Source organism: Cottoperca gobio, chromosome 11 (genome assembly GCF_900634415.1).
Source record: "Cottoperca gobio chromosome 11, fCotGob3.1, whole genome shotgun sequence".
NCBI lineage: Eukaryota > Metazoa > Chordata > Actinopteri > Perciformes > Bovichtidae > Cottoperca > Cottoperca gobio.
Genome location: NC_041365.1, coordinates 16048186 through 16071806, shown reverse-complemented (window position 1 = coordinate 16071806; position 23621 = coordinate 16048186). Strand labels below are relative to the sequence as shown.

The 23621-nt window shown below is 39.0% G+C and overlaps 3 protein-coding genes across 10 annotated transcripts in view; 2 read left to right on the top strand and 1 right to left on the bottom strand.

Moving 5' to 3' along the window:
• The first annotated feature begins 5091 nt into the window (after positions 1–5091).
• On the top strand, positions 5092–6707 carry gja9b (gap junction protein alpha 9b). Its single transcript, XM_029443116.1, has one exon. It carries the CDS (start codon positions 5092–5094, stop codon positions 6589–6591), a length of 1500 nt encoding a protein of 499 aa, XP_029298976.1. The 3' UTR covers positions 6592–6707.
• A 1341-nt stretch (positions 6708–8048) lies between these two features.
• mycbp (MYC binding protein) lies at positions 8049–11779 on the bottom strand. 2 transcript variants are annotated; one of them, XM_029443464.1, is made up of 5 exons: positions 11731–11779; positions 11123–11195; positions 9141–9189; positions 8352–8481; positions 8049–8263 (listed from the first exon to the last, which is right to left on the bottom strand). In XM_029443464.1, the coding sequence occupies exons 1-5, from the start codon at positions 11731–11733 to the stop codon at positions 8219–8221; spliced, it is 300 nt and encodes a 99-aa protein (XP_029299324.1). In that variant the 5' UTR covers positions 11734–11779; the 3' UTR covers positions 8049–8218. The 2 variants fall into 2 exon arrangements, with proteins under 2 accessions (XP_029299324.1, XP_029299323.1); XM_029443463.1 differs by lacking the exon at positions 11731–11779 and adding an exon at positions 11450–11684.
• A 57-nt stretch (positions 11780–11836) lies between these two features.
• The window catches only part of si:ch1073-513e17.1 (elongation factor 1-alpha), a 26178-nt gene continuing 14393 nt past the window's right edge, over positions 11837–23621 (top strand). Inside the window, exons 1-11 of one of the 7 annotated variants that reach the window (XM_029443454.1) lie at positions 11837–12039; positions 14678–14827; positions 16382–16478; positions 16747–16902; positions 17518–17732; positions 18281–18514; positions 19763–19937; positions 20405–20523; positions 21139–21300; positions 21965–22097; positions 23527–23621. The exon at positions 23527–23621 is cut by the window's right edge and continues 53 nt beyond it. In XM_029443454.1, the coding sequence (XP_029299314.1) occupies positions 16818–16902; positions 17518–17732; positions 18281–18514; positions 19763–19937; positions 20405–20523; positions 21139–21300; positions 21965–22097; positions 23527–23621 (1218 nt within the window). In that variant the 5' untranslated portion in view covers positions 11837–12039; positions 14678–14827; positions 16382–16478; positions 16747–16817. Of the gene's footprint in view, positions 12040–13963; positions 14014–14365; positions 14408–14677; positions 14828–16381; positions 16479–16746; positions 16903–17517; positions 17733–18280; positions 18515–19762; positions 19938–20404; positions 20524–21138; positions 21301–21964; positions 22098–23526 lie in introns of those variants that run through there. The other 6 variants (XM_029443457.1, XM_029443453.1, XM_029443456.1 and 3 more) reach the window with 6 other exon arrangements.

Sequence of the window (23621 nt, the reverse complement as noted above, 5' to 3'; positions counted from 1 at the left end):
AGACTCAGATGAAACACATTCGGGTGCTTATTTAGTCAAGTAAGCAAACCAATCAAATGAGACATTCTTAGGAAAAGGGTTGGGCAACAGATCAAAAGAGAGAGGAAACCAAGCAAACCACTGTAGTGCCAAGGTGTACCCACACAGAACAACAATGCCGAGAGGAAAGGAGATATCCGAGGACATCAGGAAGAAGGTACTGACAGCTCATCAGTCTGGGGAAAGCTGTAAGGTCCATCCATCCACTGTAAGACAAATCATTTACAAATGGAGAGCATCCAACATGACCTCAACTCTGCCTAGAAGTGGACGCCCATCAAAACTATCACCAAGAAGCACCAGACAAATTATAAATCAGGTAAAAGCCAACCCACACATCACCTCTAGAGAGTTGCAGACCTCTCTGGCAGCATCTGAGCTAAATGTACACATGTCTACAATCAGACGAAAGTTGAATAGACATGTCATTCATGGGAGGGTTGCTAAAAGGAAGCCTCTGCTCTCAAGAAAGAACAAAGTGGCCCATTTCAACTTGCCAGAGACGAGTCCAAGATAGAATTATTTGGTCACAATCAAAACCGCTGTGTTTGGAGAAAAGCCAACACTGCATACCAAGAAAAGAACCTCCTCCCAACAGTGAAGCATGGTGGTGGAAATGTGAAGGTCTGGGGCTGCTTTTCTGCTTCCGGACCTGGACGACTCCATATTATCCAGGGAAACATGAATTCTCAGGCCTATCAACAAATTCTTAATCAGTTAGAGAGTTGAAGCTGGGCCAAAAATGTGTTCTGCAACAAGACAACGACCCAAAGCATACCAGCAAAACTACCATGGAATGGCTTAAAAGAAAGAGGATTCATACTCTGGATTGGCCTAGTGAAAGTCCGGACCTCAATCCAATAGAAATGTTGTGGCTAGACCTGAAGCGAGCGCTACGTGCCAGATGTGCCTCCAACCTCTCTAAACTGGCTTCTGTAAGGAGGAGTGGACAAAAATCCCCAACAGCAGATACGAGAGACTGGTCAGGGGTTACAGAAGACGTTTGGTTGAAGTAATGGCTGCAGAAGAAGTGTCACAAGCTACGAACTAAAAGGGTTCACTTACTTTTGCACAGGTCAAATTTTCAGTTTTTGTGAGATAAACCACTTTTGTTGAATAAATAATGAACAATCATAATTTGTCTTTGTTTGTGTCCATTATTTGGAAAGTCTGCTTTACAAATTGGTGTTTGGATGTACATTTAATAAGGTTATTTTACATTTTTGTACAAAAACAATGACCATGTCTGGGGGGTTCACAAACTTTCAAGCAGCACTATATGAATATGTATATATATATTTATATAAATAGTATAATAAATATGTATAAATAATTAAATATATACATGTAATAAATATATAAATAATATATATACATCATATAACACTGAGTGTTTGGAAAGAAACCAGTTGTTAAGGAAGTGTTGACGAGAAGGCAGGTGGTCGGGCGGGCAGGGTAACAAGGGTTAGAACTTCATTTGTAGAGAGGGGGGAGAAAGAAGTTAGAGTGGGGGAAGTGATGTGGATGGTGAACAGGTGATGTCATTTCGTAAGTTGGAAAATTAAGAGCAGATGTCATCTATTTTCTTTACGAAGTAGTTGACCATGTGGCTTGGTAGAAGAGTGTTTTGGGTTTGGACAAGGAGGATTGAATTTTAGATTGGAAGAAAGCGCTTTTTGCTTCAGAAATAGAGGAAGAGAAAGAGGTTGATAGGCAAGGAGGTCGTCAGGGGTGTCTGTGGCAGAGTTGGCAAGCATGAGTGAGAAATAGTCAGATGAAGGGAGGGCTGAGAGAACAGCTGAGACAAGAGAGGAGGGGGCGAGAGAGCGAAGATCGAGGGCGGACAGATACAGTGTTAGAGGAAATAGGTTTGTCAGAATGGGAGAGGGGGGGAGTAGGGTATGAAAAAGTGATCAGAGATGTGAAGCGGGGTTACAGAGAGGTTTGAGAAAGAGCAGTTTCTGGTATGAGGTCGAGGTGGTTGCCAGCTTTGTGAGTGCTTTTGCTCTGACAGTCTGCACAACTGATAAAGCTCTTATTCCTTTCAAAGCTGTTGAACAGTTATTGATTCCTCATCCACCATTTTGTCTCTGAGAGCAAACTCACAGTGTGGTTAAGCATGAAACAATGAGAAACTATATCTGCAATCCTTTTGATAATTATTAATTTTAGTCATTTATTTAACAAAAGTGTAAAAATGATAGTACGAAGATAGAACATTTAAAGTGACAGTTCACCCCCAAATTAAAAAATGCATATTTTTCCTCTCACCTGTTGTGCTATTTATCAATCTGGATTGTTTCGGTGTGAGTTGCAGAGTGTTGGAGATATCAGCCGTAGAGACAGCGAGATGTAAAGATTGATGGCGTCCTCCTCGACTGAGCTGTTATGTTAGCGTGTCAGTATGGGAGCACGAAACTCTCTTGTCCATGAGTAGATTCACGTTTCCTGCTGCGAGGTGATACGGTTCAAAGAAAATAGTTCCTACATGAAACTGTTCACAACAAGGTCTGTGGATCATCTTGAGTAACCGGATCATGATTTCTGGAAAGAGACATTGATGTTGAGTTTTTCAAATGTATTTCTTGGGTGCTTTGAGAAGGCAGACATCTCTACGGCTGATATCTCCAACACTTGGCAACTCACACCAAAACTATCTCGATTGATAAATAGCATTACAGGTAAAAGTATGCATTTTTCATTTTGGACTGAACCGTCACTTTAACACCTTTTAGGCTTCTTCTGGTTTGGACAAAACAAACAATTTGGAGACGTCAATTTGGACTGGTAAATTGTGATGGAATTATTTAACTATTTTCCAAAACGAATAATAAATAAAATAAGTGGATTTATAAACATTATGTAAATAATACCTTATTATTATAAATATTAACAAACCATTTTGCAAGAAAATCTGTAACCAGTAAAATAACTAGAACAGATTGTACATGTATTGCTTGTAAAGCTGGAGTTAGTCTCTCAAACTGTATTCTGTATTTCACCTGCTTTATATGATCTTATTTGCTAATCCATGTTTTACATAATGATATGATTAATTCATTATTTAAATGTATTTAATTCACTTGCACCTCCATCGGTTTGTGTATGGGTTCAGTGCTGCTTGATATATGTGCTCTCATGTTCCTCATTGTCTGACTCTTGTGCAACATATCGTGCTGAGTATGGGATATTGAGCATTTTCACCGATCATTCAATATAAAGTTTCAGAAGCATCTTGTATGGATTATAATCCACCTTCAAGGTACTCTCAGATGCAAGATTCCCATCTCAGTGCATCTCTGCTGTCCTGTGTGCATTTAGAGGATCATAGAAATTCAGGGTCCTTTGGGTTCAACCAGAAACAGGCCACAAACTCCTGCATTTCCCCCCTAACGACTCCATATGCTGCGAGGTAAATGACAACAGAGCATCGCATCAGTATTGATTGTTTTTTTCTTTCAAAGGCTATAAATTGGGAACGAGCCAGCAGGGATCATTTGTTTTTGTCCAGTGGAGGCTGAAATCTCTCCCGGTGTAAAGGTTTGACAGTTTTTAGAAGAAGATAAAATATGTACTTGTAGGATTGTGTTCAACAGTTTCAGCAGCATTATTGCAAAAGGCCTTTATTGTTACATTTCATATCGAAGATGAAAGGTAAGTTAAAAAAATTGACCTTTCTGTGTAAATCATGTATTTTTGTTACATAATCACAGTGAGCTGAATATATCAGCTTTATATAGCGCACATTTTGTTCTCTCTTTTGTTGCCGTTTTCATTAACTCAATTGTGAATAACTTCATGGATTACAATGATTGATTGATTTCTATTTGATTGTTTGACATGTTTGCTGATGCCTAATGAGTATATATGTATACTGTATATATATATATATATATTGTTATACCAATATATGTATACTGTATATATATATATATATATATATATATATTGTTATAACATTATATCCTATATAGTTTTAGTACGATGTTGCTGTATGTTGTCATATACTTTACTTAACACTGGTTGTTAAGAGCACATTAAAATACCTAATGCAACTATTACATTCAACATTTGATTTAAAAAGTATATAAGTGTTTTCACACTATGGAGTAAATGGTGTGTAAGGCTAGTTTGAACTACTGTAGAAACTGTTGGGTAGGTTGATCCTGAGTAATGTGTCATTTAAAAACTAGTTTTACTGTATACAAATCTGTATGTGTCGACCGATAAGTAACAAGAAATTGCAGGACAGAAACTGGGTTTAAGTTAGTGCATAGTTGGTCCACCATAGAGCACAGAAGAGCCAATAATAAAGAGCTAGGGTAATATTAAAAGAAAGAAACTCATTTCTCAAACTCATTTACGAGAAAAAACATACAAATGTACAAAGAAACCTTGAATATTCTCTGAGATTAAAATCAGAAATGTATGATGAGGTTGTGACTTTACAATCAAGTTTCTTCTCCTATATGTACTTTAATTTTGGATATTTTGATTTTGTTCTCAGAATATTACCCCTGCTCTGTAATTTATTCATTGTTTCACCTACAATGGCCCTAATAGGCCCTCTTGTAGTATCTTGATCAGTATTCTTGAAAAAGAAAATGTAGGGATCTGATTCAAGATGGTTTGTTTGTGTTTGAATGTTGTGCGTTTTAAGAAAACAATATTTGTATTATTATTCTTATCGGTTGTTTTCAAACTCCCAAATATTAGCCCAAACATTCAGTATTGGTTGGACAATAAACCTAATGATGCACCTTGAGGAAGTCATTTATTTTCATGTTTTACACAGAGATTGACTGCAGGACACACTTTCAACTGACTTGTACAATTCTTGTATTATACACGTATAGTACCAAAATATAGATAAATAAATAGCACTCTGTTTCAAGATTATTGGTCTATGTCGTGTTTATGTAAAAAGAATAATACTATCGGTATCTTTATCAGATAAAAAAAATATATATGTATATATTTTCCGTTATCTGCCTCAAAATGTAATAATCATAACTTAGATTTGTTTTCATTGCAGAACTGCTAATGTAAAAAATGGGAGACTGGAACTTCCTTGGAGGGATTTTGGAGGAGGTGCATATACACTCCACCATGGTCGGCAAGATCTGGCTCACCATCCTCTTCATATTCCGGATGTTGGTGCTTGGCGTTGCAGCGGAGGACGTGTGGAACGACGAGCAGTCAGACTTCATCTGCAACACCGACCAGCCCGGCTGCCGCAACGTCTGCTACGACCAGGCCTTCCCCATCTCCCTCATCCGCTACTGGGTTTTACAGGTGATCTTTGTTTCCTCGCCCTCCCTGGTGTACATGGGTCACGCCATCTACCAGCTGCGAGCTCTGGAGAAGGAGCGCCACTGCAAGAAGGTGGCTCTCCGTCGGGAGCTGGAGGCAGTGGACGTGGAGCTGGTGGAGATGCGGAGGAGGATTGAAAAGGAGATGAAGCAGCTAGAGCAGGGGAAGCTCAACAAAGCTCCACTGAGGGGCTCTCTGTTGTGCACTTACCTGGTCCACATTGTGACTCGCTCAGTGGTGGAGGTCAGCTTCATGGTGGTGCAGTACATCCTCTATGGACACCGCCTGAACCCTCTGTTCAAGTGTGAAAGGGAGCCGTGCCCAAATGTGGTCGACTGCTTCGTCTCCAGGCCCACTGAGAAAACAGTTTTCATGGTGTTCATGCAAGGGATTGCCTGCATCTCCCTCTTTCTCAGCCTTCTTGAGATTATGCACCTGGGATTCAAGAAGCTTAAGAAGAGCATTCTATCCTACTACCCACATCTGAAGGTGGATCTCGATGATTATTACGTCGACAAGTCAAAAAAGAACTCGGTTGTGCATCAGGTCTGCATAGGCACGTCTGTGGGACAGAAGACTACTATTCCCACAGCACCATGTGGATACACATTACTGTTAGAGAAGCAGGGCAACGGACCTACCTACCCTCTTCTTAATGCCTCCTCTGCCTTCGTCCCAATAAAAGGGGACCCTGGTGCAAAGCCAGACAGCCACAAAGACAGCAAGGAGGGAGTGCCGAGCCCCACAGAGCAAAACAGCAACTCCAACAACACAAGCAGCGAGACGCGTTCTCCTCCTGCAGACAAACAGGATGAGCCAGATGAACAATCTTCACCCCATTACGGGGACATGGAGTGTGCCAGCTCTGAGTACCCCACTCTCCCTATGGCAGACACCTCCTCATGCATAACACTGTCAGGTATCGTGAGGAAGTCACGGAGGGTCAGTCCACCGTGGAACTGCTCCACTCTGATAGAGGGGAACGGCTCGGACAGTGGAGATTCCTACCACGGGAACAACAGCGTGAAGCTACGAAGCAGCTGTGTCGGACCCCGAGCGAGGATGCTCTCTAAATCAGACATTAAGAGACCAAGCAGCCCGGACTCTGCAGGGGAGCTGAGCTCAGTATCTCGACACAGCCGGGAGAGTAACAGTCCCACCGCCTCCTCTCCAAACCGCCGAGTGTCAGTGGCAAGCAGTGCTAGCAGCAGAAGAGCTCCAACTGATCTGCAGATCTAAACATCAGACTGTGTGCTCCTAACATGGCAACATAAACTCTCTATAAGCCATGTTTTGGGGGCAAGACATGTGAACATTATATTACTGCACTTTTCACACAATTAAAGTTCTTTTGACACCCAAGATGTAATTTTCTGCCACTAGGGGCCTCTTAATCAAAACACATAAAAAAACACGAGTTTGGTTGGTCGTGAAGTAGCGTGGGATCATGGGAGTCATGTCAGTCAGTTTCTCCCGGTTAGAATTCCTTCATTGTTCATAGTTCAGGAGGTTTTTACCGGGAGTCAAATGATCCACAGAGGTCTCCTGCTCTCTAAAACACCAGCCCGGTGATTAAAACCAATAAAAACAAAGCCGTCTTATGTTAAAAATCAGTCTTTCTAGTTTCTAGGAGGCTGTTCAGTGGACGAACGTACCGCTAACATTTGCTCAGCTTGTTTCTTTGATACCTTAAGATCAAGACGTCGGATGAGCAAAATCCTTTAACTGGTTAAAATATAGCAACAAATTCCAGAGATCTACAAAGTGTATTGTACAAATGTGGTTTAAAACTGGATGAAAATACATTTATGACAGCTTCTAGCAGACCACAACACTGATGCATGCGCAAAGGGGATATGACGCCATTACAGACCAAATGAAACGCACCGTTACCTTAATTAAAATTTCTCTAGATTAAAAGATTGTTGGAAACATTTAGGATAATTTGAGTACACAACTCAAACAATATATAACATATGTCTAGTTGTTTTAAGACATTTAATGTGGAAATGGTACATATTTTACCTTTAAGAGACATTAAAGGCCTTTGTTATCCATTGCTATATATATTATACTCTTGATACCAAAGAAAAGCCTTTTTCCAATTATTTCAATTTGTGGTCAGACCACAATGGACTGTTGTTTCCGTACATTAACATGTCTGTTGTTACAGAGATTCAGATGGACATTTAATGATTTGACTGTATGCAGCAGCTCTGTCTGAATGATTAGAGGGGAATGGAAAACTAAACCACAAATCTATAATGTTGTTTCAGGTCACAACGTGTAGTTACACAACCGGACGCTGTCTGAATTAATCCAACTCAGAGATCTTCAGCAAGAACATTAAACAAAAAGAAACTGTTCTGAATCTTCTGTCACAATAGAAAATGAGTGCTAAATATCTTTGCCAAGCTATGGTGACATGAATAAAGATTTGTCTTTAATGTGCTGTCATTTATCAGACTTTAATTTCCCTTCAGGCACATGAGCAGCGACCTCTGAATTATTGCTTTTGTATTACATTTTTTTTTACTCAGCAAAGCAGTTTATATCAATTAAAATATCTTTGAAAAAATTAAAGGCCGTTCTAAAATGCATTTATTTCAGATGAGTGATGTAATCAGAATTATTTGGTTTGAAATAGAGGAACAATTGTCCATTTACACGGGATCAAGAGAATGATTGATGCTAAATGCTGAAAAAAACATTTTTATTTATGACAAAGCAAAAGTTGTTTGTTATATAACAACAACAAAAAATCAGTTTATTATTTAATAAACATTTACACATTCTTCAAATTATGCTTAACGTTTCTTTTTCTTTCTTTTTTTACCCCAGACAGCAATGACTAAGCCCCTCCTTTCTACTCTGCTGCTCCCTCCTCAGGCAATGGTTCGTACTGCATCAGCTGGAAAATGATATTAAGGCAGAGGTTACAGTAGAAGCAGCACACTCAAACATTTATCTGTCAATTTAGACTTTTACCAGCATCTCACCCTGTTTCTCAGCTCTTTTTTCTCCCCCATGAGAAGGTTGCATTTCTGTTGTAGGTCAGCCAGCTCCATTCGAAGAGTCTCAACGTCCGCTGGCTCTGGTCCGGCCGCACCGAGGTGAAGCTTTATGAAACTGTGCAGCTGGTTAAGGTCAACATGCGCTCTCTAAGGCCATTCAGATGAAGCAGAATAATGAGTTCTGCAGGAATGACAGCAACACACTAAAGTACAATAAGCTAAAGCATGGCTGACACGTGAAACTGCAGCCTTGCTGGGTTCAATTATCTAGCCGTGGTTTTCACAGCGGTCTCATATACATAAAAAAAATGTTATGATCAATCTGTGTCCACATGACACATTTGTTTTTGAAAGATCAGAAAATTCTCTCACACAGGCTGCCTAAAGTACATATTTTACAACATATTTTGCAGCTGAATGGCTTTTTAGCTCACTAGCTGGATTGACATTTTAAACATACCAGAAATACTTTAAAAGGGGAAATACTGTGCTTCATATTCACTTGCTAAAAGCCCCCACAGTGGTCGTACAATGAGCAATCGTATCTCCAGTTAGCGTGACACCAGAACACTGTGAACTTTTCCAGGAATCATATAGATTTTTGTTCAATCTTGGAGAAACATATTGCACTAGGAGGGTGAAACTTGGCCTGGAGGTCAAGTGTTTGTGAGGTTGTTTGTGTGTAAATGCATGAATGACGTGGTCGCAGCTATTGCGAAATTTGCGCTTGTTACTTTACAGTTCTATAAAGCTACACACATGAGAAAAGGATACTCCAGTGCATTGCTAGGTTTGTCAGTCTCTTCATAAAGTGCCACTAAAACTGCAAAAAGAGAAACAAAATGGTGATGAAGCAGCACAGCAGGGATATTGGTGAAAAGTAAATGAATGAATATGTTTAACACCGTGTACTGGATGCAAATGTAGAGGAGACTTGTTGTAACACTTTTTGTTTCAGCGCCTAATTTCTTGATTTTTTGTCTAAGAGCTCTCAATTTTTCCACAAAGTACCATGTTTGTCTACCACAAATTTCAATGTTTTCAACTTCTCTAACTCTATCACATATTATGTTAATTGATGTAAAAAACAAGGAGTTCCAATGTTACAACCTGCCCAACTTGCATTTAAACAGTGGTGCTGATATTTAAAAAACTTTAGAAGAACTTTCTTCAAGAACATATGTGTATATACTGTATATGTCAAGTTGTGACACTTTTTTTAAAAGGTTCAATGTGTAATTCTGAGCCACCGGCTCCAAAGAAGAGGGGGCAGTATTTCACCTTTAAAATGGGTCCACACAATAATGTTTAATGTCTAATGTTTATATTTTAGTTGTAGTAGTTTGGCACATTTATTGTATTCTAATGTATTCTTTATATAGTGTATTGCATTTACTTCTGTGTGATGCCTGTCAGTCAGTCTGCAGGGCAAGAATACCAATTATTCAACCAAACTGCTGAAACTGTGAGAGCAGAAAACTCTGCTGTCTGATAATCTTCAGGTGAAGCTGATCCTCTGTGTTTACTGGACACTGATGTTCACGGGGCTGTAGTCCGTGTAACGTTACGTTAGTTTGATTATTGGACTAAATCCAAAGTGGCAGAAACTAGAAAACGACCCGCATATTCATCTCATCTTCCCGGTGGCGGCGCAGCCAGGAGAGCAGCACGCCGGGGGAGGAGAGACGGAGCCCCAGTCAGTGGCCAAAGAGACTTGAGCTCAGCAGAACCAGCCCCAGCGCCGGCAGTAACAGTGGGCTGCTGGACCTGTGTAACAGGGAGTTTGCAGTTTTCTGGTGCTGTGGCTGAACTCGAGTTAACTGCTAACTGAAGCTACAACGTTTCCCGGGGCTGCCGACAGCTAGACACTCGCCAAAACAGCCTCCTGGCAGCTACGAGGACGAAGCGAGGTGGTGCGGGTGGTTTTCTCGTGGAATTTCTCGTTTCTGCCACTTTGAATCCTTTGTAATCCTATAAAACAGACACGGAACATGGCTGTAACAGTAAGCACTAAACTACAGTGACTCACTATCACCTCTAGAGGAACAAGTGGTATTACAAGACTGGACGGAGCGCAGCTAGCTGTTAGCATGCTAACTTCAGTAGATATCTCTGCAACACATTGATGTCTTAACATTCTGTTGATAATGTTAGTTAATTGTTTTAATGTTTTAATTAAACATTGCACTTTTAGAGAATGTTTTTTAATATATGTTTAAAGGAAGTCTGAATACACATGTATGTGAATACCTCACATTGTACCTCAGAGACTCTCTACATTACATTTACATTACAGGTCATTTAGCAGACACTCTTATCCAGAGCGACTCACAGTGAACTAACTACAGGGACAGTCTCCCTGGAGCAACTCAGGGTTAAGTACCTGGCACAATGGTGGCAGCCTGGTATTGAACTCACGAAGGCGTACCACCAAACCACTAGGCTATCTACCCATCTAATCTAATACATGTTACATCATTCTAACTTCAACTGTAATAGTACGAATCAAAATGTAGACCTGGTCTAAAACATTTATTTTATACCAGAAAAATCAGTGTTTTGGCTGTAAAATATGCACCTGTTTTTCCACACAGCTGTGATCTTTCCCATGCAAGGACCGGAAAGAAGTGGTCACACATGAAATGCATCTCATGCCTCTCAGGTTATCCTTTCTTGGCGAAGGTGGTGCTGTTACAACCATCCCCCGTCTCCCCCTATATGCTGAAATACTGTATTTGAAATGCATGTATACCTACCGCTTGTTATAGTGTCAAGGACTCCAGACTTTTCAAGATATCTTCTAAATTGTTCTCGCTTCGATTCTGAGGCCTGAAACACAAGATAGATAATTGCACACATAAGTTAGCAGCACACGTCTGACTTGTTTAATAACCACTGGGAAAACAATTATGTATAAATAACCTTTCGCCTCCGCTTGAGGTAAATTCACTGATTTATGTAAACAAGCCGGGGCGCATTGTTACTGTATGATGCTCGCTAGTTAGCATACGCTTCACACGAGCAACTACAACATTTACCGAGCAAAAACAATTAACAGCTATAGAAAGAAGCCAAATTCTTACTCTGTAATGGGCCATGGATGCGATGATAGATGTGTAATGTACAGATGCCTAAAGATATGTGACAGGTGGATAAACTCTCAGCAGCTGTATGTTTGCTTCAGTGTTTACAACACACAGGAGGTGGATTCGTTGCTATAACAACACATTAAAACGGATGCCTAAAAGGCATTTTTCCTCAACTAGTTTTAATTTGTAAAGTAAACTATTTATAAGAAGTTAAACGGAACAGCAGTTAAAAGTAGTTTTAAATATTTTTTTTATTTAGTGTTTAGTACTTTTACCATCGAAAGAAGCTCGAGCGAGAGAGGGCGGGCCAGCCGTTAGTCATGTGCCTTGACGTCACATCCGTAGTACAGATTTATAAATCATACGGACTGGCTTCAGTGGATGGTGTAAAAGGAAGTGTTGCCACGCAGGTGTTATATAGATCTGCATTTCCTCATCATATGACTGTTTTTGTCATGTGAACAACAGCAGCACGGTATATCTGTTGTCTCGCCGGCTGAAATGAAGACACAATCGATATGATGCGTATAAATATCGTTCAGGCTGCCTTGAACAAGTGTTTTTGGATGATGTCCCTTCACAAGGTAAGGTGTATTTCACGAAATAACCATACAGGTCTTTGTTAAATAGTAGTTTATACACAAGTTATAGCCAGTTAACAAACAAGCTATGCTATTATGGTACTTTAAGGTTAACCAAGCAGGTTCAGGGGTGTAGACTTGTGCTAATATTCACTGACTATTACAATATGGGGACCTTTAAAGTCAGCAAAGTATAACAAAACATATTTAGCCATATTTGACAATATTGTGGTGTGCTTTAGTGCATTTAGTGCATGAGTTGGTTGACAGAAAATTGACCAGTTAACACTTTAGTAATTTAAGTGAAATTACCAAATAAATCTGCTAGAGCTAAGAGTGCTTATTTGCCTCTGTTTCATGTCATAATACATTGAATACTATGGTTATTACGCCGTTAGCTTCACAACATAACCAATTTAATAGCATTACTTTGGGCTCTGGTAACCTGTGTTGGGCACTTTTCATTATCTTAATTCATTGACAACGATATAGAAATTGTTATGGAAAGTAGGTGTCAGTGCTTATTTATTTATAGATGTCAGTGCACATTGCTTATTTAAAAAAAACAGCATTCACTTTCTGTCCAAAAAGATTTTAAAAAGAAAAAAATGCAACCTGAACAACTTAAAAACTTGCCACAGTAGAAATGTTATAATGCATAATACATTCATTGTTTCAGAAAAAACATGAATAAATTGGGCTGTTTTTCTGAGGATCTCATGATCGATCACACATACATAGCTGCACAGGCATTCACTTGCAGATATAAGTCACATGGTAATGGGAAAAAGTATATGCTTTATCATGAATACAAAATTTTTAGACCAAAACGATTAATTAAGAACTAATCATTTGTTGTAGCCTTAAAAACTAAAGAAATAAAAAAAGTGTTTTAAAACACACCGTTAATGCAATAATACCAATAAAGTTCAGCAAAACACTCAAATCAGTTGAAATAAAAGGAACACTTATAAAAGGAAAGGTGAAAAGTCTATGAAAGTGTGTTTTAGGAATAGAATTGATCACCAATAGTCTTAAGATTAGTGTTTGGGACCGTGCTTTAAAAGGAGTGACACTAAACAGTGATACATCAGGACAAATGCTCATACAGACATCTGCATCTCCAGCACATATCTAATCTATAACCTCCAGAGTTCCATACTATAAAGAGAGCAATTATTAGATGTCTTTGAGTTTTGAACTTCTGATCAGACAAAATGTTCAATTTGAAGAAGTCACTTTGAAACTTTAGGAAATTGTGATAAGCATTTGTTACTGTTTTGTAAAATGTTATAGATCAAATTAGTTATTACTATAGGTGAATGGCTCAACAAAATAATTAAAATACTGTTTGTCTGGACTATGCTAACAAACACATTTGTGCACAGAGGTTTCAAAACTGTAAGCAGTTTTGCGTAGTTTCTCAGCTCGGACAATAAGTATTGACTTGAAAGGTGAAATTTACTGAGATTAACAGGAGTGATGAACTATATTGATAACTAAAGGTCACTGAGTTATTGATGTGATAACCTCAGACCGGATGCTTCAGATGATCTTGCCATTCTTGTCCTGTTACCGTATGTGCTGTGATAACACTGACATTCTCAACCTTAAACAGCCTACGAAATGATATTTTGTCAGTGTTATTGGCCTTGGTATATGATAGAGGTAGCATTTCTATTGTGAAATGTGCCATATATATAATATTATATTATAGATGTATTCGTAATAAATCACGATCATAACAGCATAAAAATGACTTCTGCTAACAACATCGGTCACTGCGCCGGGAACATCCACTTCGACAATGTTCAGGCGATGACGTCACAAGTAGAACACAGCCGCCAGTGTTCGTCTGCGTTGAAGCGAGCTACTGCCGAGACCCCAGCCAGCACGCCGACTCAAACACGTCCGCCGATACAGAGTCCTCCACCAAAGAGACGATGAAATGCATTCGCCAAAAGGGAGAGCGAAGCCGTAAGCCGTGCTACTTGTTTACTGTATTTATTGTTTCAAGCATAAAGCCATAATCGGTCTAGGCCTACTGTATGTAACGAGTTTACAACAGACCCTAGCCAATATCTGTGTGTTATTGTTTGTAGTATTAATAACTTTAGCTAATTACACTTCATTAGCTTAATTAAGTATAGATTCTATGTTTATTACAGGCGTCCCCATTTTATTCTGTAGTTTGAGTAAAAGCTTGAGTCTATTTAACTTTTAACGATCACACTATATACACATATATATATATATATATATATATATATATATATATATATATATATATATATATATATATATATATATATACACACATAGCGACCATCTATTGGACATCCACACTGAGGAGGAAGCTGTGAGTACACCTGTAAGTATATAGACTGTACATCATCTGTACATTACAGTTGTAGTACCAGTAGACCTGCACATGACGTGTTAAACATACAATCGCCACATGCATGTACATAATTCATATATTTGTTTAATTTGATATCATTGCTCTCTCAATCAATTCAACCACATCTTTTATTATGAATGTTATTAGATATTTTCTTTACTCAGACATGTATAAACGTGCAATACAATTTCAAGCTGGTTTGAAAGATTTATTAGTAAAGTTGTGTTTTGTACATTTCAGACATGTCAGAAAGAAATTGCTGTGCAGACGGATCCCCCTCCACGGACACACCACAAGTCACATGCCTGCATGGCAGGCAGGTCATGGCAAGTCATCCACGTGTCAGGTCAGCTGGACTGCAAGTTCCAATCCAAGTTGGTTGTTCCAAAGGTCAGCATCATAATATTTCAATATTGATATGTAAGATACAAATACAGATACACATATACATACATACACACACATATTATATAATATATATATATATATATATATATATATATATATATATATATATATATATATATATATATTATATCATTCTTGATTAGAAAACATCTTTTTTGCAGAGTATGTTACTGAACTCTTGACCTGAGACTCGACTGCTTTGTGCCAAGAAAATGTTGATGAGGAACCTTTGGAAGTCCCAGCTCCACTCAGCAGTCGGTGGAAGAACCAAACAAGAGGGATGCTGCTGTGCTGTATAGAAGCAGATTCAATCACTGAACTGACATTGTGTTTTGTTATTGACTCTAATAAAGTGCTGACACTTGAACGACGTGTAGTTGTCAGATGGAAACGTAGCACAGATCTTTTGAATGGCGCATGATGGCATTCTGTGGTTCTTACCAAGTATTCCCCAGCAGAATCTCACCAGCTGGCGGTATGCCACATAGTGATACATTCTGTAACATACAAGATAATACATGTCAATAGTAATCACTTCAACCTTATTTATCTATTTATTCTGTGACTGTGCCAGAGTGACCATTCGACTTCCCAAAAATACATCAAAGTTTCTGAGCTCTACACATTACACAAGTAACTTACTCATTACGTGGCTGATCACCTGCTTGTTGTCTGTCCCTCTTCGAATACCTGTGGTAGGCTGTCTGCAACACCCAAACATCCAGACACTTTGATTTGAATCCTGTGTGATCTGTTATGCAGGTTATGTTTGCACCACGTCCCTCATATTCATTGAGTTCCTCCATGACATCCTTTTCTTGGCAGCAGCTCTGCAATTGCTTCCATAATTGTACAGTTTTCACATGTACACCTAAATGTACAAAAGAAGAGTGGTAAGGACATGTACACAAAAATCCAGAAAAAAGGCCAATATTAACGTCATCTTAATTTTATACTATGTATATGCCTGTGTTTGACGACAGGCTCGTAAGCAGCTCATAAGCCTGTTATGGTCGTACGGAGGTCGGATCTACCTAGTAGCAACTTTTTACCCGATACACATAATTTTACACCACAAATAGCATTTACTATCATCAGTAGAATTTCATGTTTATCATTTCGTAGGCCCTTTAAAGTGTTGTGAAACACAACTTCAAAAGCTTTGTGGATAGTGTCAAAAAATGCATCAACAAGTATATTTTTGTCAGTTCCTGAATAGCATGTTTTAGCAGCAGCAGCATCATGAGTCGTTACTTCTGCCCATTAAAGCTTAACAGCAGCAAGTGTGAAGTGAGAAGTGAAACTCAAAACAATGACATTTATATCCTGCCTTTTAAATGTCTTATATTGTCAGTCCAAAACCCAAAGATATTCACTTTAATATAATATAAAAGTGAGGAAAGCAGGAAATTTCCACATTTAAGAGGCTGAAAACAGCATCTTTTGCTCTTTTTGCATGAAATATTACTTTAACGATTAATCAACACAACCAGTCTGTTTTGTTGTTATGTGATCGTTTTTTTTTCTTGTTCTCAGGTTCCAGTTCAGTAAAAAGACAAACTAAAGCCGAGCATCTTCATCTTCTTCATCTTCTTCTTCTTCACCGTTTCCATTCTGAGCATCAGTTACTCTTGTAAGTTGCATGTTTGGTGAAACCTTTCCAACATCTTGTGTGTGTGTGTGTGTGTGTGTGTGTGTGTGTGTGTGTGTGTGTGTGTGTGTGTGTGTGTGTGTGTGTGTGTGTGTGTGTGTTATCAAGCTTTTTATCCAAATCTGATGATGTGTTGTGTCACTTGAGTGTTCTTATATTTACTTGTCTGTGTCATGTGTTTATCTCACATCCTCCGTGTTCAAATGTAACAATGCAATGTTATTTTAAATTACTACCTTCATCCATCCAGCAGGTTTTGTGGTCACCAATGTTCAGTGACATCATTTTACCAACTTACTATTCCCGGTCCTGCCGAGTGCCATGTCGCTACCAAATGGCCACTCCATCAACACGGCCCCTTTGGACGAGCACGAGGACAGTGAACCCCTCATTGAGAATGATGCAGGTGTGTTTGTCTTTATAGCAGGTAAAATGTGTTTTAATAAGGGCTGCAACTAGCGATTGTTTTCATTATCGATTAATCTGCTGATTATTTTCTTGTTTAATCGTTTGGTCAGAAAAATGTTCCTGAAAATATATTCACTTTGAACAGACAGAGCAGGACATCTCCACATCTGAGAGGCTGAAAACAGCTTTTTCTGTCATTCTTCCATGAACAATTACTTTCAAAATACTTAATACTAATTGTTGCAGCTCTGATGTTAATCAAGATTTAGTTTTCAAATATCCCGCCAATAAAGCCTATTGAATTGAAAAATGACTGGATATTGGTTTGAAATTAAAAGTTGATCAAAGAGAATTTACAAGTGTATCCTTAGCACAAAAAAGTGAAGAGAAACAAGTCATTGTAATATCAAATTAGTTTAGTGTGGTTATCTTTGAAAAGCAGCATAACGGCAGCTTTTCATGAGCGTGTTTTCGCATAACCTTCTCAAGCCATAAAAAAACCACTTGATTCATAAATGTATCTGAAACATTCAAAGTGTTTTCCTCAGTGACTCTGTGCTGACAGTCCAGCCGACATGTAAAGATCATTGTATTATATATCCTGTGTGAACAGTGCCTCCTCAGTGCTGCTCGGCTCGCCTCAACCTGGCCTTCCTGATGTTCTTCGGGTTCTCCGTGGTCTACGGTCTACGTGTCAACCTCAGCGTTGCCATGGTAGCCATGGTGAATAACACTGACCCCAAACCAGCCAAGAACAGCTCCGTGATCTACGCCTGTCCACTGCCAGAGTCCGAAAACAGCAGTGACTCTTTCCAGCAACCTGAGGGGGTAACAAACAGTTAATACATGTTTTCTCTCACTGATTCTTAAACATACAACATGTGTGTAGTTTGGAAGAAAATACTTTTCCTTCATTTGATAAGGAACCTTCTACAAGATAACATGTTATCATCGTTTCTTTAAGTTAAGTAAGTAATGTCAAAATTACTCTGCAAATCTGACTGAATAGGATTTACTGTGACCATGTGCTTTTCACTCAATTGTAGACGAGAGAGGAAGCTAATGACTCGAAAATTTAAGTCTGGTGGTTTTTGCATTTCTATAAATTATGTTTGAACTCGGTATTTGTGCACAGTTGCAGATGAAGATTAGGCTACACTAATAGTATTAGTATTCAGTGGTGGCTGCGTGGGATTGTTTTCCGACTTGTGTGATCCAAACATTTACAATAACTCCAGAGTGATGTAAAGTCCAAAAGTCAACATTTATTGAAAAAAGATATATGTAATAATTTCCAAAAATTCCAAAAACATGTTTTTATTTAACCAAATATTGTGTTACCATAAACACTCCCTCTCTCCTTGCTCTCATCCCAGATCCCCCAGTACCCGTGGGACTCGGAGACTCAGGGCTGGCTGCTGGGAGCCTTCTTCTTTGGCTACTTGTGCACACAGATCCCGGGGGGCTATCTGTCCGGTCACTACGGGGGGAAGATCTTCCTGGGTTTGGGTGTGCTGGGCACTGCTGTCCTCACGCTGCTCACCCCTCTGGCTGCCAATATGGGGTCATACTGGCTATTTTCACTACGAGCGTTGGAGGGCTTCGGGGAGGTAAGAGTGTGCTGAGCACAGGAGGCAGTTATGTTTCTGTCTGTGTACTTCTAGTTTACAATGAAGGACTTAAACTGTTGAATTTAATAGCAACTGGAAGGGCACGCACAGACATCCGCCAAAGCCATGCCCTATCTCGCAATGTTATTAAAAGTGACACATTTGTGTAGCCGCCCCGTGATTCGAATCCGCTCCAAAATGTTATGGGATCTTCATTGGCCCATGCTTCACCCTTCCACCAAGTTTCATTCAAATCAGGCCAGAAGATTTTCCTTAGTCCTGCTGACAAACAGACAAACAAACAAACCAAATCAAAAACATAACGTCCTTGGCGAAAGTAATCAGTAATAATAGAGTAATAAACATTAATTGCTGATGAAGTTATATATTGGCTTCTAGTGAAATTGACTGTAATTAAGGCTACTCCAGACCAGTTTGAATAAACAGTCTATTTTATCACTTTTACACAATATTCATTAAATTGTTAATAATACGAAATAGGAAGTGAATTCTTTAAAAGTTATAATAAAACCAAGAGATTATAAATCTTTATATACTGTACTTATTATTTATATAGTTGTGTGAATGGTTTGTATTAAAGAGCTTTAGTTGATTTTACACTGGAGCTGCAACTAACAATTATTATCATTATTGATTAATCTGCTGATTATCTTCTTGATTACAGGATTTGTTCAAAGTCTTGAAAGTTTGGAAAATGCTTAATAATGTCCGTTATGTTTTAAGGTCTTTTAATAATTGAAGTGACACAATCCTCGTCGTCGTTTTTGTTTGTTGTCTCCTGGCGTCCAGACGTGCAGGGGACCAGAGCTAGCTACGCATTAAATAATCCTGATCAAAACATACAACCAAAGTTAATATGTACAACTAGTAAAAGACATAACATAAAGTGATACTATGCAATTCTTGCTGTGGGTATAAAGGAATTCTCTACATTTATTTTCACAATTGCATTTATAGTAAGAATTGAATTTTGTGCTTAAAAAGCTATACAAACCCTGTTATGAATTGAATGATCGTTTAGTCTATTTAAAACAAATTACTGAAATGATTTATCGATTCAATCAAAATAGTTGCTGATTAATCATTTCAGCTCCGTTTTACTTCCCTAGGAGTATTACTACACAGGAAACCTTGGGTTGCTTCACGTCCACATTCTATATTAACAAAATCACGTTGCTGCTCGTCTCTCTGTCTGTCTCACTGCCCGACTCCATCATGTTTCTTCAGGGCGTGACGTTCCCGGCCATGATGGCCATGTGGGCACGGTGGGCTCCTCCTCTGGAGCGCTCTCGCCTGATGACCCTGTCAGGTTCTGGGGCCAACTTTGGGGCCTTTTTGGCTTTACCGCTCACCGGCTACATCTGCGAAACCTTAGGCTGGCCTGCTGTCTTCTACCTCTGTGGTGAGGGAGGGAAGCCCAAATACAATCACATACTCATATCTGCATCATGACATACCTTAGTCCTCGTAATAGGAAGTGTAAACAAGTACAATAAAATGTTCTTCCTCTCTCTCTCTCTCCCTCTCTCTCTCTCTCTCTCTCTCTCTCTCTCTCTGTCTCGCTCTCTCTGTCTGTCTCTCTCTCTCTCTGTCTCTCTCTCTCTGTCTGTCTCTCTGTCTCTCTCTCTCTCTGTCTCTCTCTCTCTCTGTCTCTCTCTCGCTCTCTCTGTCTCTCTCTCTCTCTCTCTGTCTCGCTCTCTCTGTCTGGCTCTCTGTCTCTCTGTCTCTCTGTCTCTCTCTCTCTCTGTCTCTCTCTCTCTCTGTCTCTCTCTCTCTCTCTCTCTCTCTCTCTCTCTCTCTCTCTCTCTCTGTCTCTCTGTCTCTCTCTCTCTCTGTCTCTCTGTCTCTCTCTCTCTGTCTCTGTTTCAGGGGGTGCTGGTTGCCTCTGGGCAGTCTTCTGGTTTATTTTTGTATCCGATGACCCTCGGACCCACCATCGAATCAGCAAAGAGGAGAGAGATTACATCATAAACTCCATCGGATCTCAGGTTAACTTCTATTCCACTTCTATTACCACACTCAACCCCAGTCGAGCAACAGAAATTAATAAAACATTTTAATTATTTTTTTTAACCAGGCAATATTGTTTCAGTTAAGTATTAGATTTTAATAATGTTAAGGATAATGTTTTTTGTTTTTGTTTCAGTTCACGACAATATTGAGTCTCTCACACCGTTACTCCATATTGAAAGGGTTTCTGCTTGCACTGTGATGTTCTTCAGTTCCTTATCAAACTTCCTGTTTCCCTAACGCTTTTTCTTACTTTCTCTTTCTACGTTCAGAGAACGTTAACATTTTAACGTTCTGTTAACGTGTTACATTACTCCGTGAACAGTAGTTGTTGTTAGTACATTTTTGCTAAAATATATGTACTTCTACTGTGTTTCATTGGGCTAAACACTACGAGATACCTTTTTACTCTTACTCAACTTATACTTATACTTAAGTCAATATAATTATAAGGTAACAATACTTCTACTTTAGTACCGTTTGTGTTTACTTGACCCACCACTGATCATAATATCAGTGATAACTAAGGGTTTATTGTGGGCATTTTTTGACATATGTAGTTTTTCCCTAAAAATGTTGTCATTAATCTGCAGGGTAAAGGTCACGGATGGTCCGTGCCCGTGCTGTCGATGCTGATGTCGGTCCCTCTGTGGGCCATCATCGTCACCCAGATATGTGCAAACTGGTCCTATTACACCCTGCTCACATCCCTGCCCACCTACATGAACAGCATCATGCACTTTGACCTCAAATCAGTGAGCTTTCCGTTTATATGTTCTTATTCTTATATGTGCTTGCTTACCTGAAAATGTTCCAAAAGTAAACATACATTAAAGTATGATTCTGCTCTTCAGCTTTTAGATAATGGAGGCTGTTTCCACTGTTTAAAACTGAACTGGAACAAAGTAATTATAATCGTATCCACTTTGAACATATTAATTAGTGACAGAAGTAGGGGGTGTGGTACAGAGTAGATACAGGTACAAGAGTAACAAAAAATAGAGGATAGAGAACCTAATTATTAAGTTATTGTAATAATTAATAAATGTTGTATTCATCATTATTCATTTTTATGTTATCTTTCATGTTTAATGATCTATATAAAAAGAGAATAAAAAAGATAGTGCTGATTTTATTTTTGCTTTGGACAGCGCCAGGATAGCTGTTCCCCTCTGCTCCCAGTCTTTATGCTAAGCTATGCTAACCAGCTTCCTATTTACCTTTACCAAGGTGTCATAAATGATTTTGGTGTGTGTGTTCTGATCACTTGCATGCTTTACTTCTCTAATACAGCCCCGATGCTGTATGACAGGACTCTGTAATATGCTTACACAAAAACTGCAAAAAAACATTGGCAACCTGTAATCATCAAATCCTTTGCTGAATACAACTCTGACGAAATCTTCTGTCTTCTGTCAGAATGGTTTCCTCTCTGCTCTGCCGTACCTCGGAGCCTGGTTGTTGTCGATGTTGTCGGGTGTGGTAGCAGACAGCCTCATCGAGAGGAAAGTGTTCAGCATCACCGTCGTACGCAAGCTCTTCACACTTGCAGGTAAAAAAAAAACCTGTTTAATCTCAGATCCTTGATGTGTCTGTCACATATACCTATGTATGCACTTTGCACCTTTTATTTTATGCAACTGTATAATTTTACTCCACTACATCTGTCAGACAGCTTTAGTTACTTTGCGGATTACAGTTTCTCATCCCCCTCCTTTACCATGTATCTCCAGGTGTGGTGATTTTGAATGTTTTGTGATAAACTGAAGGATGAAGTGTTTCTTTATGTGATGAGAAAAATCTCCTACTTCTAAAGCTAAATAAAGTCTTTAACAAGCCTCTTGGATCAGCTGGAAAATGATTTGTTAAGGCCCTGTCACACATATCCGTATGGTGGAAACGTATGCTGCCGTATATGAAGATTTGTCAGAGTCCAAATACGTCCAACTTTTCATCGGATCAGAAAAGTGAACATATACAGATACGCATGTCTAACCGATTGATATCGTATCACTTACTTATACAAAACGTATCAGACGAATGCCCAATGAATACATAATTTATACAAAATATCGGCAACACGCTGGTGTAAGGCATAAGTAGTATTCGTTAAGAGCAGGCGGTGTTATGCCGGCATATGTTTCAGCCATACGGAGCTGTGTGACAGGGCCGTAGGTCTGGCATGTTCGGCGTGTCATCTGCGTCCTTCAAACGATCACAACTTACCCTTAATTTATATCAACCTATTGCCGATATTTCGTATACGCCAGCATACGTTTCTGTCATACGGATATGTGTGACAGGGCCTTCACAAAGCTGAAAACAGGCTGTTATCTTATAACTTATAAAGATTTGACTTTTTAGAAATACGTGTTTCTCACAGGACAGCGACACTACAAACATATGATGATCTTATAGAATATGATGCATTGACCCAACAGGATATAAAGGAGTTAACATCAGTACAACCTTAAACATGTACAGACGTAAAATGCAACATACACATTATTGCAATATTAATCAATATTAATAATTAATGTCCCCTGTGAGTTATACTATTATATATTATATCATTAATTATTATTACTCCTGCATTAAAAGTAGGATTTTACTGTTGTAGTTGGGTGAGGTAGAGCTTATTTTTAACTGTTTCATATAGGACTGCAATTAATGATTCTTTTAATTATGGATTGAAAACAAATTCAAATTATACTGTGTATAATTTGTTCAGTAACTAAAGTAGTACCACATTGCCCTCTGAGATGAAGTGGAGTAGAAGTAGGAAGGGGCATGAAAAGAAAAGACTCAAGTACAAGTACCTTAAAATGGCTCTTAGGTACAGTACTTCATTATTAATTACATTCCACTTGTGGTTACAACTACATTTTAAAAGACACAAAGTGAACCAGTAACACCAGTGATGTATTCTCAACGTGAACTGGTGTTTCTTTCCCTTTTTCTCATCCTCCTCCTCTCTGCAGGTCTGCTGCCAGCAGCAGCTTTCCTCGTGGCTGTGGGTTATGCAGGCTGCAGCCACATCCTCACCGTCACCTTCCTCACACTGTCCACAACCATC

What these genes read in the sequence shown, in the direction of transcription:
- gja9b (XM_029443116.1), top strand. Translation starts at nt 5,092, where the DNA reads ATGGGAGACTGGAACTTCCTTGGAGGGATTTTGGAGGAGGTGCATATA.
- mycbp (XM_029443463.1), bottom strand. An exon ending in AAACCTAGCAATGCACTGGA is followed by an intron (nt 8,482 to 9,140) that starts GTATCCTTTTCT and finishes CCAGCTGCACAG; the next exon opens with TTTCATAAAGCTTCACCTCG. An exon ending in AAAAAGAGCTGAGAAACAGG is followed by an intron (nt 8,264 to 8,351) that starts GTGAGATGCTGG and finishes ATCATTTTCCAG; the next exon opens with CTGATGCAGTACGAACCATT.